Source organism: Nicotiana tabacum, chromosome 6 (assembly GCF_000715075.1).
Source record: "Nicotiana tabacum cultivar K326 chromosome 6, ASM71507v2, whole genome shotgun sequence".
Classification (NCBI taxonomy): Eukaryota; Viridiplantae; Streptophyta; class Magnoliopsida; order Solanales; family Solanaceae; genus Nicotiana; species Nicotiana tabacum.
In genome coordinates, this window is record NC_134085.1 from 152,978,246 (window position 1) to 152,997,062 (window position 18,817).

The 18,817-nt window shown below is 33.7% G+C and overlaps 1 protein-coding gene and 1 non-coding gene across 2 annotated transcripts; both read right to left on the minus strand.

The window, feature by feature from the left end:
- Positions 1-1,553: 1,553 nt before the first annotated feature.
- Positions 1,554-1,644, minus strand: TRNAY-GUA (transfer RNA tyrosine (anticodon GUA)). The gene is given in 2 exon segments: positions 1,554-1,589; positions 1,608-1,644. It is a non-coding gene; the product is annotated as a tRNA-Tyr (tRNA).
- Positions 1,645-7,453: 5,809 nt separating this feature from the next.
- Positions 7,454-11,698, minus strand: LOC107782803 (lysine-specific demethylase JMJ13-like). Its single transcript, XM_016603740.2, has 10 exons — positions 11,404-11,698; positions 10,590-10,746; positions 10,208-10,427; positions 9,920-9,973; positions 9,757-9,836; positions 9,390-9,667; positions 8,892-9,281; positions 8,481-8,686; positions 8,085-8,189; positions 7,454-7,822 (listed from the first exon to the last, which is right to left on the minus strand). The coding sequence occupies exons 1-10, from the start codon at positions 11,609-11,611 to the stop codon at positions 7,634-7,636; spliced, it is 1,887 nt and encodes a 628-aa protein (XP_016459226.1). The 5' UTR covers positions 11,612-11,698; the 3' UTR covers positions 7,454-7,633.
- Between the last annotated feature and the right edge of the window lie 7,119 nt (positions 11,699-18,817).

An 18,817-nucleotide genomic window follows, 5' to 3' on the forward strand; every position in this document is an offset into this window, starting at 1 on the left:
TTTACCCCTCTGCAATTGACAGATATATTAAATTTGATTGATATTATTGTATCGATGAAATTTTGGATTAGATTTACATAGCATTCTTTTCACTTGCTTTCTTTATGTCATAGGAGTATGTAGCTCTTGCATTTTGTAATCACAAATTTTTATTGTAGCAAATTAACTGTTTCTCAATGTGCATAGTTACCTCATTCATTTGTAAACGTTGTGTGCTATATATTCAATGTTTTAATCATCAGCAATGATTTCTTATCCAGATTGTTATTACCTTTCACTCCTTTACACTTCAAGTCCGTTTACTAAATCAATTTTCTGGTTTCTTATCCAGGTTATGCCTCAATATCATAAGGTTTTATGAATAATGTAATAGAACTAAAAGCTTTATTCAATACATGCATGCATTTTCTCAGACGTACTTGTGGTAATTAAATCTTGGGTATTGACCGAGACTTCGGAACCGTTAACCACACCGAATATTGAAATTTAATAATTTATAAACCGCACACCAACCGAATAACTGATTAAACCGACACCAAAAAATCGAAATTTACGGTTCGACCGATTTTTTCGATCCGGTATTATGCCCACCCCTAGTTTTCTTTTTCCCTCTCAATTAGGGGTGTTCAAAACCGAACCGAAACCAAAACTTAATGGCTTATTGGTATTGGGTTAACGGTTTAACAGACGGGGAACATATTGAAATTTTTTTATGAACGGCTTATCGGTTTGGGGCGGATTATTCAATTTTTCTTAATGGATAATCCGCTAACCTGTTAAGAATTGACCATGTAATAATAGTAGTAGAATTTTTTTTATGGCATTACATGTTTTGGAAAATATTCGAAAAAATCCGTAGACCAAGTCTGAGACACGAAATCCTTTGCATTGCTACAAAAGCCAATCGAAGGAAAGCATTGAGACATTACATTGAGAAAATTGCGGCCAAGAAGTTCAATGAGAGATTCGTCCACAACTCACCCAACTAAAACTCTGAGACTTAAATCGCAACAGCAAAGACATACGCCAAAAAGGATAACGTCCTAAAAATCTGCTGCAAACCACTGCTATTGATTCACTTTTATGGACTCTTAATTTTATTCTGTTGGTGTGCATTCCACTACAACGACATCCACACTATAGATGTGCCTGAAAGAAAATGGAACTCCTTAAGACAGTCAAAAGTGGTGTATGCCTTGGAGTGAGTTCAAGTAATTGCAAAGAAAGGCAAGAATTGCACTGATGCAGAAAGATAATAGCTAAATTTAGTAAATTGCATCATGTGCAATATAGATTGAATTAGGTCGATAAATCGCCCGATAACCGCTAATCCGATATAATCCGCCGATATCTTATCGGGTGGCTAGCAGATTAATACATTTAAAAGCCAATAACCGATAAGCCAAACCGTTTAGAGTAAATAACCGCTCAATCCGTCCGATAAGCAGCCCTACTCTCACTATGTCTAATTTTGGTGTGGCTGGAGTGCAGAGAAGAGGGAGTGAATGCTTATAAATAATAAAAAGCAAGGGAAAAATTAAAAAAAAAGAAGATCCGACCTGCCGGATTCGAACCAGCGACCTAAGGATTATCTGCGGGATTGCCGACTACAGTCCTCCGCTCTACCAACCGAGCTAAGGTCGGATTTGTTTATTTCGCTCCAAACAACAGTGTTTTTACTAGTCTTTCCCATATTATGCCATTTTATATTGATTAATTCTTGGTGTATATATTGGTCAGAAATAAGATTTCAGCATTTAGTTAGATTGAAGATGTTGATGTCGTTTGCGTGATGACTTATGTAAAGAACGAAATGTGACCTATACTAATCAGTTTGATGCATCAGCTATATAAAGCTTTGGTAGAATCAGTCATACAACCGTCCTTTTTCACATATTTAACGTTGTTGAGAGGCCTGTACCTCACTAGATTTCTTCGACTAAAGAAGATCGGACAATAAATGTGCTTCGGACAAACAGGGATGTATGCAATAATTTTTGGAAGCGGTGTCGAAATTTATAGAATAACGAGAATAATAGCTTTAATTATCATATTTTTACAGAAGATGTTGCGGAAGCCAAATGTATATAGTGTGAATAAGTCACAACTACTATACCAAAAATTATGACAGCCACCAAATAATAAATAAGACAATAAAAGGAATACCAAAATTTACGAGGTTCGGCTAATTTTGCCTACTCCTCGGACACAACCAATATTTTATTCCACTCCAAAAATACAAGTGAAATAATACTAAAGAGAGAAGATACAAATGCCTTAAACAGATGAGAAGGCAAATGAGAGGTGTGTTTAAATCCTAAACATTAGGCCTTCTTTTATAGGGGGAAAATCCCCCCAAAATTCAAGAGCCCACCGATGTGGGACAAAATTTTGCCAAATTCAACAAATCTCCACCTTGGCAAAATTCCACATCTTCAATTTTCTCTCAATAACAAATTTTGATTGTGTCTTCATCTTCAATCTTCAGTTTTCAACAATGTTGATCAAATCCAAACAATGTTGAAACTTGACCGCACTCACCACCTTTGTTAGCATATCAGCAGGATTCTCCGTAGTATGAATTTTCTTCACTGTGACTCCACCTTCTTCTATGATTTCTCGTACAAAATGATACCGAACATCAATATGCTTCGTCCTTGCATGATACACTTGGTTCTTCGCTAATTGAATAGCACTTTGACTATCACAAAAAATTATGATACCTTTTTGTTCAACACCAAGCTCCTTTAGCAATTCTTGAAGCCAAATTGCCTCTTTTACAGCCTCTGTAATAGCCATGTACTCTGCCTCTGTTGTAGACAAAGCAACTGTTGACTGCAAAGTAGACTTCCAACTAACTGGTGCCTTTGCAAAAGGAAACACATAACCAGTAGTTGATCTTCGTTTGTCCAGATCACCCGCAAAATCTGAGTCACAATATCCAACTATAGACTGATTGTCTTCCTGCTCAAAAACTAACCCGACATCTACAGTATTATGAATATACCGTAGAATCCACTTCACAGCTTGCCAATGCTCCTTCCCTGGATTGTGCATATATCTGCTAATAACTCCAACAGCTTGTGAAATGTCAGACCTTGTGCAAACCATTGCATACATCAAGCTACCAACAACATTTGCGTATGGTACCTTTGACATATACTTTCGTTCAGCTTCATCCATTGGCGACATAGTAGTACTTAGCTTAAAATAGGGAGCAAGTGGAGTACTAACTGGCTTAGTCTTGTCATCTATGCCAAAACGTTGTAGTACTCTCTTCAAATATTCTTTCTGAGATAAACAAAGTTTCTTTGAACGTCTATCTCTAATTATCTCCATGCCAAGAATTTTCTTTGCCTCACCCAGATCCTTCATCTCGAACTCCTTCTTCAGTTGATTCTTCAATTTATCAATTTCTTCCGAATTCTTGGAAGCTATCAACGTATCATCAACGTATAGGAGAAGATATACAAAGGAACCATCTTTAAGCTTGCGCAAATACACACAATGATCGTATTTGCTTCTCTTGTACCCTTGCCGCAACATAAACTCGTCAAATCGCTTGTACCATTGTCTAGAAGATTGTTTCAATCCGTACAACGATTTTTCAAGTTTGCATATCATATTTTCTTTTCCAGCAACTTTGAATCCTTCTGGCTGAGTCATGTAGATTTCCTCCTCCAAGTTTCCATGTAAAAACGCAGTTTTTACATCCATCTGAACTAGTTCCAAATCCAATTGTGCTACCAAAGCCAACATAATTCTAATGGAGGAATGTTTTACAACTGGAGAAAACACTTCATTGTAATCAATTCCCTCCTTTTGAGCATATCCTTTGGCCACCAATCTTGCTTTGTAGCGAACATCTACTTGGTTAGGAAATCCTTCCTTCTTTGCAAATACCCATTTGCACCCAATTGCTTTCTTTCCCTTCGGGAGATTGGCCAATCTCCATGTATGATTCTGATGAAGGGACTGTATTTCATCATTCATGGCAATCCTCCACTTATCTTCTTCTGAACTTTGGACAGCGTCTTTATAAGTAGTAGGAACATCATCAGCTACAATTGAGGTTGCACAAGCAACCGTCTCTATGAGACGAACAAGTTTCGTTATTGTTGTTTTTGGCCTGCTGGTTGCTATTGATTCAAGTTGTTGTTGAGGTTCCTGAGTTGGAATCTCCTCTACTGGCTCTCCTTCCAGAGGGTAATCTTCATTTGTTTCCTCCTCTGCTTCTTGTGTAGGAAAAATAAATTTTTCCTCAAACTCCACCTGCTTAGAAGCACCTTTATTTTGTTTGGTGTCTTCTGTTACCTTATTTACCATAGCAGATTCATCAAAAGTAATATCTCTGCTGAATATTACTTTCTTTGTCATAGGACACCATAAACGATATCCTTTGACTCCAGAAGTAATTCCCATAAAAATAGCCTTCTTTGCCCTTGGATCCAATTTTGACTCCGTCACATGATAATATGCAGTTGAGCCAAACACGTGCAAAGAGTTATAATCTACAACAAGTTTTCCATACCATTTTTCAAATGGTGTCTTGCCATCAATAGCAGCAGATGGTAGACGATTAATGAGGTGGCATGCATATGTAATTGCCTCAGCCCAAAATTCTTTGCCCAAGCCAGCATTGGACAACATACACCGTACCTTCTCCAGCAAGGTCCGGTTCATACGTTCTGCCACTCCATTCTGTTGTGGTGTATGTCTAACAGTGAAGTGTCGGACGATGCCATCATTTTCACAGACCTTATTGAAATGATCATTTTTGTATTCACCTCCATTGTCTGTGCGAATACACTTGATCCTCCTGCCTGTTTGATTCTCCACCATCGTCTTCCATTTGAGAAAAATTCTCAGCACTTCATCTTTGTTTTTCATTGTATACACCCACACTCTTCGAGAAAAATCATCAACAAAGGTTACAAAATAGTGCTTCCCACCCAATGAAGGTGTTTTGGAAGGACCCCAAACATCAGAGTGTACATAATCTAAAATGCCTTTAGTATTATGGATCGATGTACCAAATTTAACCCTTGTCTGTTTCCCTTTGACACAATGCTCACAAAACTCCAAGTTGCAAGCCTTTACTCCTTTTAACAATCCTTGATCTGATAGAGTTTTCAAGGATTTTCCTCCAGCATGTCCCAAGCGCATGCGCCATAGCTTGGTTGCTTCTGCCTCTTTGTCGTCACTGGATGTCACTGTCGTTGTCCCAATAACTGTACTGCCACGATAGCGGTACATATTATTATTCTTCCGATTAGCCTTCATTACCACTAGTGCACCAGAGCATACTCTCATCACTCCATTTTCTGCAATGATTTTGAACCCTTTTGATTCTAGGGCTCCCACAGAGATGAGATTCTTCTTCAAGTCTGGTACATATCGAACATCTGTTAATGTTCTGATCATTCCATCATGGTTCCTTAATCGTATTGAACCAATGCCATATGAGGTAAGAGGGCTGTTATTCGCTGTGTGGATGACTTCATATTCTCCTTCTTGAAATTCCACAAACCAGTCCCTGTTGGGACACATATGATGGCTACAAGCCGAGTCCATCAACCATATGTCTGATGATGTTGATGACTCTGTTGTAACTAATGAGAAGTCTGAATCATCACAATCGGCTACATTTGAATCCATAATGGCCTTTCCATTATTATATTTGGCCTTATTCTTCAACTTCGGACAGTCTTTCTTCCAGTGCCCTTTTTTCTCGACAAAAGGCGCATTCATCTTTGCTGGGTCTCGATCTTGACTTGGATCTTCCCTTCTTTGTCCTCATTTGATTTTGAGGACGACCCCTCACAAATAGTGCTTCTCCTTCTCCGCCCTTCTGTTTTTCTCGCTTTCTTTGTTCATAGCTGTACAAAGCCGAACAAACTTCTCTGAGAGAAACTTCGTCATTTCCATGGAGTAGAGTAGTTTCAAGGTGCTCGTACTCATCAGGAAGTGACGCCAACAACATCAAGGCCAAGTCACCATCATCATAAGTTGTATCCATATTTTGCAAATCTGTGACCAACTTATTGAAACTGGTGATATGTTCATTCATCGTGGTACCAGGAACATAGGTGAAGTGAAACAGTCTCTTCTTCATGTACAATTTATTTTGACTGTTTTTCTTCAAAAATTTATCCTCCAGTGCTTTCCATAATTTACTTGCAGAAGTTTCCTTTGTGTATGGATATTTCTGCTCTCTAGCAAGGTAGGATCGAATGGTACCGCAAGCAACACGATTGATAATTCTCCAATCTTCTTCTCCAATAGCATCTGGTCTCTTTTCTTCAATAGCAAGATCTAGCCCTTGTTGAAAAAGGACATCTAGAACCTCGCCTTGCCACATCCCAAAATGTCCGGACCCGTCAAATATTTCTACCGCAAATTTCGCATTTGACACAATTCTTGTCATAAGCGAAGATGCCAATGATGACGTATTGTTGACACTTGATGTAGATTCTTCTTGTTTATTGTCTCCCATCTTTGACACAAATATTATTTAATAGCTGACGACACAAATCAAGATTATTTCCTTTCTGGTGTGGAAGATCAGACTAAGCTGCAACCACAGAGCATACTAAGACAGAATCTTGACACAGTTACCAAGATAAATCTTTTCTGATGTGGAAGATCAGACTATGCTGCAACCACAAAGCATACTAAGACAGTACCTTGGCTCTGATACCAATTGTTGCGGAAGCCAAATGTATATAGTGTGAATAAGTCACAACTACTATACCAAAAATTATGACAGCCACCAAATAATAAATAAGACAATAAAGCAACAATAAAAGGAACACCAAAATTTACGAGGTTCGGCTAATTTTGCCTACTCCTCGGACACAACCAATATTTTATTCCACTCCAAAAATACAAGTGAAATAATACTAAAGAGAGAAGATACAAATGCCTTAAACAGATGAGAAGACAAATGAGAGGTGTGTTTAAATCCTAAACATTAGGCCTTCTTTTATAGGGGGAAAATCCCCCCAAAATTCAAGAGCCCACCGACGTGGGACAAAATTTTGCCAAATTCAACAGAAAAAATAGTCTTAGTCTATTGGTTTTGTTGAGTACTAAGTAAAAAAAGGTTCTGAGTTCAATACTATTTCAGCACAATTTTTAACCATAGAAGCTCTCTCAAATATTTGCAAAATTTTTTTGCTAGTGGAGGTTCGAACCTCTAACCTCTTAGAGCAAAATCAAACATATAGCCAACGTGCCAAGAAACAATTTATGTCATTTTTTCCTACTTATTCGTTTCCTCACAGTTTTAATATAAGTGTGCTTCCGCCCATGCCGACAAATGGCATATTCCTGCACATATATTCTTAATGGGAACTAGAAGAGAAGATACCATGATTACTAACTACTGCAGTAGGCCAACTATGAAGCTATGATGTTCACTTAAAGGACTGAAGAGAAGCAAGAAATTTACGGAATGGACCTGGAAAATAATATAAACTAGTGAATATGAACTGCATTATTATGCCTACAAATCAACAATTAGAGTTACAAGATACTACTATTTTGCCTCCCATGGTTGGACCAACAGAAAAGGCACGTTGGTTGATATAAACAGTGACGTTACATTGAGGTTAGTGAAGCTTGATGGCTCTCATTTGGTGTCATCTACTTCCTGATATCGGCTGCATTTACCTTTAGAAAATGATGGTCCGTCATCTTCAGTACCAGAGCTATGTCTTTGAGACTTTCTTTTCCGTGGTGTCATTTTCTTGCTGTTTACAAGAATAGCACTCCTGGGATACATTCCTTCATTTCCAAGCTCAATTGATTCTCTGTAACACTGTTCATCAATACAGGGTGAGAATCCTAGCAGTAGTAATCTAATTGGCAACTAAACCTGCAAAGCGTGCAAAAGGAACAAACGCTCCATATTTTTTTATCAAAAACATGAAAATAGCTTCATCAGATCAGAAGTTGAAAACAGAAAAAGTAGAATCCAAAGCATTACAGCCACTAAAATGCTCAATATAGTATTCTGGACATGTTGGTACATCAAACAGATCAAAGTAGTATTTTTGGTGACACCAAGAAAAAAAGTATACCTTTTTCTTCTTATTCCTCCTTTGCTTGTCTTGAGCAGAAGTTCTTCTGATCCTGGACATCTTTATACAAGTGGCCTCGTTTTTTTGAGTATTTATTGGCATTATCTGTTAAGTCATGAAAGTTGCAACGCATCAAAACCTATATCATCTAACTTCTAGATGTCATTATTTAAGGCAATAAATTCTTTACTCATGATATGGACCATATATTTTTTTGCTTCTCGCTATTTGAATTGATAACTTTTGAGAGTTTGAACTAGAGGGAGCTTGTCTGGCAGAGACAAGGGCAAGTATAAATATTGAGATCAGAAAGCACTCATGAGATCATGTGAACCAAAAAGCAGATCGATGCTACATAAATTAGATGATCACCAAGGGTTCACCAAGAATTGGTACCTCGCAATACGGACTATATTTTCCTTTCGTGCACGGAGATAAAGTCTGCATCCACAAGTAAGGTTCAGACTTCATTTTTTGCTCAACCTCACAGAGTATTCCTTCCTCAGCCTCAAACATCTGTGCAACAGCTTCCATTTTTGAAATGTCCTCTGTAACAAAGAGGCTGCAGCTACTTCCACATAGACAGTTATAAGTTTCAAAATCTGCATGGAAAAAATTGTTTTTGTTAAGGAAAGAGGATATGGGGATTGGAGGAACAAGGAAAAAAAATGTTGCTCAACACTTGCAACAGGTTTAAGTCCTATGGTACATCAACCTGCAGAGCATGTTGCTTGTAATCAAATTGCAATTTTCTAAAGTAGAAAGCTCATTGAAAACGTTAGTAAGCATTGAGTTTAGCTGTGGTACCATGAAAAAGGCATATGGGACCAGCGGAACATTTGCATTCAATGTATGCCACGTAACATAGTCGTTTGCAGAGGATGCAGGCGAAGGATTCTCGAGGTTTTAAACACATTTTAAGTGAAGTCTTAAACTTCATCAAGCACCAGCGGGCACGGTGGTATGATCTCAATAGGAAAGAAAATGAAGTCATTACACAACGAACTGAGACTAAATCTGCCAAGCAACAAGGTATGTGAGCTAAAGACTCTGGGAGACGCATTGCTTCCGCACATAGGAGCTCCTCATAAGGAATAATTGGCACCTTGCCAAGAAGAGCATAACGTTCACTAGCTTCAGCACCAAATGGAAACCATTCATCAATTGCAAAATTCACGGCCTCGCCACAGTTAAAGCCTGCAGGAGCAAGGAAAATTAGCTGTATGGGCAAAGTAATATTCTCCGAAATTATAGATGGTCATTGCAAGTGATTTATCAGGTTAAAGTAAAAGCTTCAAGACTAACCATGGCTAAATCCTGAATGGTATGCTCTAGGGAAGGTAATAACAAACTCTCCTGGCATTTGCGCAGCCTTGTAAACTGGGACATCATATTGCAGCAGAATTTTTGGAGAAACCATTGTTGTTTTCTCTTGAAGAACATCAAAGACTCCGTTGACCCCATTTTCTGATAGGATTTCCTCATTGTAGACATGATGCCGAATAAGATTCTCAAACTGAACAGCTGCATGACCAGGAACTCCATACCAAGTTTTGGGCGCCCCACAATGATGATAATTAATGCTGAGAAAGGCAAAAGTCAAGAAAACTTGAAGAGATTAAATGGATGAAACATCTAAGAGAATGTTGGTAGTAACCATGGTATGACTTGCCTATAGAGGTAATGATCCTCCACATGCCACGCAAACATACTAAATAGCATCCCAATGTATAGCATTGGTTCTGTTACTCCCTGAAACAAATATAAATGTATCAAAACATTAAAGCATTTACTAAAATGCTGCATTGATTCCAGAATTTAAAATCATACACTACCGGGATTTCGTTTACAAGCAAGCGTAATGTGGATCTTCGCAGCCGAGGTAGTATCTGCACAGGGAATAACAGTAAGACAATGAATGAAAAGGAAAATGTAGATTAGTCAGACATTTGCAAAACATATGGGGCTTGCGCTAAATAAAACAACATGAAAAATAGAAAAATATGAACTTCAATGAGTAGCAACAAGCTGAGGATGTGCTCCATCTTTAACAATGAAGAAAGATGATAACAGAAGAACGCAGAAGGACGCAAAAGAACTAGCAGAAAACATTTATGTAGAACCTTAAAATTCCATTTGCTACTTCCAAGAGGATCATTGAAAGTGCTTGAGAAGGCACTACCATCTATATTAATTCCATACTCAACCATCCCTTTCTTTGCATGTACCATTTCTTTCCAGAATTCCTTTTCCACATATGCAGGAGGAAGGCATCCAGATATACAATATCTACGAGCTGTTGCCTTGTTTGCCATTATCTCAAAATCACGGATAGTGTAATTTCTGGAACACAAACAAGACTCATGACACATGTCAACCATACAGGATCCAAAAGAAGTAACAAGACAATGTCGATAATGACCAACACTAAGAAATATCGAAGTACCACCATTTTTGTGATGATACTTGCCTATTCTGCTGAACATCACTTATTATATATAGTACCTTCCTCTCATGAAGAAGGAGATCTTATCGTTGTTATTCCATTCAGCAAGTCGCAGAGGTTGCAGCTTAGTGGTAAACTTAAAACCTTTTCGCTCTTTCATCAATACTGCTCCCGGTGGAACAGAAGATCCCAGAGGAGAGACAACCTTACAAATGCCTATAAATTCAATAAAATGCTGGTCAATCAGCAGAAGATGGGCAATAAGTGAAGCAAAACAAGTTCAACTTAACCATTTTACAGTTAGAAAACAACAGAATATAGAGAATAGATTAAAAGTGTGTTATTGAACTATTCTGGTTCCTAATCATTCCAAAACGAGGTGACAAAGAGGCAGCAGAAATACGGTCTCCCAAGTTAAACACCGTTATGATGTTGCAATCTGCTAGAGCCAATCTCACCCTGAGTTGTAGGAAACATATGCAGTTCATAACCTTCAAAGCATAATGTTACACTCCCTCTGTCCCAAGTTGTAAGCACTTATCGCTAATCGATGGTCAGTTTAACCAATTTTCAGGACAAAATAAAACTAGATTAATCATTTTTTTTTTTTGAAAAATTAAGAGATAGTAAAGTACTAAAGGTTTCAAATTTTCTCGTCATAGTTCACTTAGTTGAAACCTCAAGAAAAGTGATAAAGTTAGTAGTATATAACATATATCCTTCTCGCACAGTCGCACTGCAATTAGAGGGTATATTAGACGTCAAAACAGCAAGTTATATTCAGGACTCAGTGACAACATTGAACATATATATATATATATATATATATATATACTAACATCGAAACAAATAGGTTTTACGTTATCAGCATACCAAATTTTGATGCTTCAAGAGCAATTTTCTGCACATAAACCAAGGGATCCTCAAATTCTTCCTTGGATGGATGATATACTGGGCATTCTTCGATCGTATCAATCCAATCAAACTCACTCGTACTAAGGTGACCGACATTCCTTTTTTGAGAAACTTTTACGCCATGATAACAAGGTTTCTTCACTTTTCTTGCAGGTTTTGTTGGCATTCTTTCTTCACTTAATAAACAATCCCCTTAGCAAAGATAAGGAGTAAAATGAATCAGAGAAAAAAAATAACTGAAAAGATGATCAGATTGCCTTTAGCAAAATAAACTGCCCAGACATGTTTTGAGTCTAAATCAAGGGCGCCTTGGGCCTCTAAAAATTTAAGGCCCAAAAAATAAGAAGCACTACTATATTATTATATCTATACTTACTATATTAAAAGCACGAAGGCCCTTGGCGAAATGCCGTTCGACTTTTTTATCCTTTAAAGATAGATCTCATATTAGACAAAATAGTAATTTTATTATTTTCCAAATAATTAAGACTTTTTATTTTCCTAATATTTAGGATTTTGAAATAAACTAAAATTATAGTTATTAAATACTTCATTACTTGAACTATTTAAGAAATCCTAATATTTAGGAATTTAAATCAAGTAAGCATTTATCTGTGTAATTTTTTTTGTTTGAATTGAATAAAATAATTACTTGCGTATAATTATAAGTATGTTTCTTCCATATAGATTAGATAATCTTAATTCCACAGAAAGAACATTTGATATACAAAATCAACTTTGTAATTATGAGTATGTTTCTTTCTCTAGATACAAACAAACCAAAACATTCTTAATAAATTATGAATCTTAACGTAAAAGAATAAAGCCAAATATTATATTTATCGGAAAACAACGAAGGTTTTGGCATTAAAAAAATTAGTTAATGTTAGGTGGAAGAATTATTTTGAAAACTAACATTTTGGTTAGTTGTCATGTTTGAATTTGAAAAATAAATATTCTCAAAGGATAAAAATAATTGTTGATGTTCGGGAAAATGAACATAATAATAAATATAAGTATTTAAAATACCTAACAACCTAACATTTTATAGAGAGAGTTATATAGAGTTAACTGCCACATAGTGAAAATCTATATGGTAACTTTTATACCTTTTGAAAACTATTTTTGTTCCTTCAAAAAGTAAATCTACGTTTAAAATATTTGAATAACATATAGAACTAAACCTAATTTTAATTTTAACATGTATTATATATTGTTACTGCTTCCAAAATAGTATTAGCATAGTCTTTTTAGAACCCGTGAATTGCATATAAATTTATTACAATCATAGACACTGGGTTCTTTACTAATTTGTTGAAATCAGTTACTATATTTTTTTTATTGATTAAAGTATATAGCACAATTTGTATTTGCGAGAAAAAAGGCATCTTTTGCCAGTTAGTTGAATTATTTGTGTTTTCTATAATGAACTTAAGAATATATAACTTTTCAAATTTTTTTTACATAATAACTTAAATGTTCAAGGATTAATGCGTTCTTGCTAAAACTAAAATTGAAAAATGATAACTTGTGAAATTAAAGTAATGATATTATAAAACTTATAATAATTTTAAGTTGAATATATTGACTCACATGATTGAGGGCTTATATGGGGTATAGTTTCTTTGCTTATTGTGTTAGCTAAGATAGGTTCAACAATCACTATTTTCAAGAACATATATTTTTTCTATAACTTTTATTTTATCTCTCAAACATAATTTTTAATAGAATATTTATGTAACATTTTAATAGTTCATACTCATTTAGATAGTATTCACGCGCAATGGTTCGTATTTTTTACTCTTTAAAACTAGCTTTCATATTAAACAAAATAATATTTTTTTTTTAATTGTAGGAATTATCATTTAATTATATTTCTAATATTTAGGAATAATCAGGTAATTATTTCCCTAGCTGTTAGGAATCTGATCTAAAAAATTATGTTATTTAATTGGAGTCCTTCATATAAGCTCTATTTAAATTTAGGGTATTGAATTCCAAGCATTTCACAAGTATTTTTTTTATATTGGGTTTACTAGTATTTTTTTGTTATAAAAATTTAGGTTTAGTAGTCCTTATTTTCCTTTTCTTCCTGTATGTGTCCTTATTTTCCTCTTTTTTTTCCCCCAGTTTTAGGAGTATATTTTCAAGATTTACGAGTATTTATTTTAAATGATAAAATACTTATTGAATTATTTTCTCATATTTAGAATTTTAAAATTTATCAACTAAACTTTTGTTATTAAATCATACTTGGGAGTAAAAACAAATACCTAGCAATCACAAACGTAGTAATCTCAATCAATTTTATTTTTTTAAAATTCAAGTATCAAGCTTAAATAAGAAAATAATTTAATTTTAAGAATATAAAAGAAAGAGAAGTGTTGTTAATATTCAAACACTAATGGTTGTACTGACATAAAAGTCCAAAAGTGATGTCCTAGCGATTTTTTTATTACATTGAACGTAGAATTCATATTGGATAAAATTATAAATACAGTTAAATATTTAAAACTTTGGATGAGCTAATATTAATATTTGAATCAACAAAAAAATATTCTCTTTAACATTAAGAACAATCCTAATTAACCAAAAAAATCTTCAATTTAATAATTAATTTGCGAAATATCTAAGTCATTCTTTTCAAAATTTATAATAAAATCAATTTTAATATAGTAGTAGAGTCAAACTGTTAAAAATGAAAACATAAAAATAATAACGATGAAACATTAGAAGACAAAATACATTCTAAGTGAGTTGCCATTAATTAATTTTCTTTCTTTTGGTATTCATTTAAATAAATGGCAACTCCCTACATTTTACTATGTACAAAGTTACTTATTAAAATATTAACTTAAAGTAGACATTTTAAAATTTAGCATTTGATAACTTGATTTACATGTTCTTCATATACACATATTTTGTTGATTGACGCTAAGCACACGTGCAACGCACGTACACTAAAGCTAGTATATTAAATATACTACTATATTATTATATATATATATATATATATATATATATATATATATATATATATATATATTATAATTTATATTTATATAATATTTAATAAAAGATTTCAAAATTTTAATAATTTTTAAAATTTAGTAGAGGTAGGATTGAATGAGTTAATAGGATAATTTTTCTTTCTCACGAAATTAAATAATTTATTTACCTTGTCATTAATTCTATTTTTCTTCCTCTATTTATAATCTTTTTTTTCTCTTCAAGATTCTCATGATTTTACTCTCTAATTTTAACTCAAATTCTTTAGATTAACTATTCTTTTTTGTCACATTTGATTGATCCACACACCAGAAAGCAAGTTCTTTTGTGTCTCATCTTTTTTAACGAAGAAATCCACAAGACAAATGCCGCAAGGTTCAATCCTCGATAAATAATGGGCTCAACCCTTTACCATTTTCACTTAAAATGATAATTTAATATCATATGGCGTGCGCCTAACCAATATATCGTGAGTTGCGCTTCAACACTAGATCAATCATGTATGTTTTTTTGTGTCTCAATATTATATAGATTTTATAAAAGAAGTTTCAGGGTCTTTTTAATATATTTTAGTTTTAGGCCACTAATTATGTGAGTCGCCCCTCATTGATGATCAACAATTATTTACAGACTATTGCCCCACCATGAACGTATTGTTCAACCAGATTCATTCACATTTGGTAACTGAGTAACATACTTACTACCTTTAATGTTATAATTGAGTTTGTTGAGTTATATTAGGAGTCTATTTGTGTTAATTGATTCACTTTTTGTTTAAAAATAGCTGAATAGACCACGATTTACGTTATTTTACGTGACTGTATTCACAAATACATATCGTGAATACAATCGAATACAATAATTGCCTAGCTGTATTCCCCTATTTCATGCTGAGTTTTGCTACTGAATTCATGAATACAGTAGTTTAAATACATAGAATACACTCTAGCAAAACTGAAAACGTAGCTATAGAAAGTAATATAGTCAATGGTAGCTACGACTAGTTAATAACCACTAAAAAATAGTGGTTTGTGAAAATTTCTCTAGAAAAAATGGCATGGCATGACAACACGTAAAGAGAATTGGCAATATTTTAGCCCTATATTAGGTTTAACAAAGGTAACCCTAAAAAATTGGCATTATATAGCCAAATTCTAAATCACCCTAGTTTCTTATTTATTCTTTCTTCCCGTATTTTTTCTTCTCTTCCCGTATTTCTTCTCCAATCTTTTTTCTTCTTCTTCTTCTTCAATCTAGCAGATTTTGTTCTTCAATCTGTATTTGGAAGGGCATGTGTTCTTTGATAATCTTTGGAAAGTTGTAATGGCTGATACATTTTTCAGGAGTATTATGGGTTCATGGAGATGAGGAGAAGCGAAGAGCGAACGCTTTTGCGGATAATAAAGGGACCGATTGACACTGCCATAATAGACACTATCCTAATGTAAACCCATTTGGTTTCTTGCGTGTCCACTACAATCCAAATTGAACGAATAGAAAGTTCCTCCAACTAATTTGAAAATAGATGTTTTCTTTTGAATTTTCTTGTGTTATTTGTCACATGGCCAATTTTTGGTGTTGATTGGTGAATTTATCCTCATTGTTGCAAATTATGCAAAAAAAAAAAATATTAGTGGGATGAAAAGGCAAGGTTAATCTCACATCAGAGAAACTCAGAAGCAAAAACCAAGAGAGACAAAATACATTTGAACTTTATTTTTCTGCTCTCTTTTCTTTTTTGGTTGGATTGAACGAGTGGGTATGATTGAAATTGGTTGAAAATACCTAAACGAGTCTATATACAAAATTTGAGCAAGATTAGAAGTAATTTAGACTGGTTTCAGGTAAAAAATCAAACCTAAAAATCCAACTGCGACATGTGTATATCACGTTGTATATCGTGTACATCAGTGTATATCATACACAAGTTTTTAAGGACGTCTGTGTATATCACTTTATATATCGTGTATACAACACAATTTTTTTTATGGACGCACATGTATATTATATTTGTATATCGTATATATAACACAAATTTTTATGGATATACACAAATAAGCATGATATACATGAGATATCACTGATATACATGAGATATATTGTATACTGAGATATACAAAAAAGAAAAAGAAAATTTTGATATACATCTTAATATATATACAAAAGCGGAAAATAAAGGTGATATATACATTTTGATATACACATTATTTGATTTGTTATACATAGTGATATACAAACAATACAATTATTTTTGTGTTATATACTTAGATATAAAGAATAACTATATTTATAATTTCATATTTTAAATATAACAAGAAGGAAAATAAGATTTGATATACATACATAAAAAAATTAAGATTGTGATATACATATTATTGTTGTGATATACATTTATTCGCTACTTGAAGCCAATAAATGAAAAATGGGTTAATTCTAGCCAATTAGCAGACTGAGTTGATATACAATGCCAAACTCCCAATGTTTTTCTCTTGTTCTTTTCCAGCTTTATGTTTCAGGACAAAGAAATAAATTTCAGTACTAAATTTCAAATTTTTAATAATTTTTAAAATTTGGTAAAGGTAGGATTGAGTGAGTTAATAGGATAAATTTTCTCTCACTTAATGAAATAATATATTTACCGTGTCATCAATTTTATTTTTCTTCCTTTATGTATAGTCTTTTTTCATGTTTCTCAGGATTTTACTCTCTAATTTTTAACACAAATTCTCTAGATTAACTATTCTTTTTTGTCACATTTGATTAATCCACACACCAGAAAGCAAGTTCTTTTGTGTCTCATCTTTTTTGACGAAGAAATCCACGAGACAAATGTCGCAAGGTTCAAACCTCGATGAATAATGGGCTCACCCCTTTAGCATTTTCACTTAAATGATGAATTTAATATCATATGATGTGCGCCTAACCCATACATCATGAGTTGCGCTCTCAAATATTATATGGATTTTATAAAAGAAGTTTCGGGGTCTTTTTAATATATTTTAGTTTTAGGCCACTAATTTTGTTGAGTCGCCCCTCATTGATGATCAACAATTATTTACAGACTATTGCCCCACCATGTACGTACCGTTCAACTAGATTCATTCACATTTGGTAACTGAGTGATATACTCACTACCTTTAATGTTATTGCCATTGTTGTCTTATCTTAATTGAGACTCTACAAATTTGATTGAGAATATCAGGAGTGGACAAGTGGCTCTAGTAGGAGACTAGTAAAACCTTGATTTAGGTCCCCAAAATTTTTAATAATAGATTTTATAATTTTATTTCAAGTTAGACAATATTAATATTTGTAGAAAAAATAAAAAAGTAGAAAAAAGGTAAAAAGAAAGAAAGATGTCTACTCTATAACAGTAAAAATATTTTTAAAACTCTGAATTAAACTACTTAAATCTTCATATTAGTAAATATATTTTTTACAACAATATCAAAGGTACCATATTGCAAATACATATTTAACATCTCATTTATTTAAATTATCCTTTATTAAAAATTGGCTTTAGGCCACTACTTTTATAGAGCCGCCCTTCGTTTAAATTTCATACATTCAGATCCAAACGTCATAATATTTTCCTAAAATTAGGAATCTCGAAAAAGTAAATGGACTTGTAAAGATATGGAGCAGAAGGAAATTGAAGAATTTGCAGAAATGCAAACATTTACTTAAGATATGAGCAAGTTTATTTTTCTTGGTCTATTAATTAGTACTAGTAAGAAAATTAATCAAACAATCACATAAGAAGTGAAGAAATCTGAAAAGACTTACCATTTCTTCCGTGCTTTGAGAGAGACGCTGAAGAACGTTCACAAGAGAAATTTCATCGCCGTTTCAAAGATTTCAAAAATGGATAGAACGTTGCAGTTGTTGGTAATTTATACCTTTGCATTTTGGCGTGGCTACGGTTACCCGGATGATCCGACCCACTTTATCAATGAGATATTGCATTTTCATGCAAAATTAATTGTTAAAATTCGTTTATGTTTTTACAAAAACCTTCTCTTATATGAGCTTAAATGAAATTATTGATTCTCTTAGGGTGTGTTTGGTACGAAGAAAAATCTTTTCCATAGAACTTTTTTTCCTAGAAAATGTTTTCATGGAAAATGAGTGGTTTTATTGCTTATTTTTCTTTGTTTGATTGGTGAGTGGAAAATCTTTTCCGAAAAATATTTTCTAGTGTTTGATTAGAGAGTAGAAAATATTTTTTATGCTACTCTCCTCACTCTTCTTCCCCCAAGTCTCCATATTTTCTTGCTCCCTCCCCCTCCCCTCCCTCCCCCCCCCAAAAAAAAAAACCAATGTTTCAGAACTTTATTTTCTTCAAAAATTTAATTATTTTTCT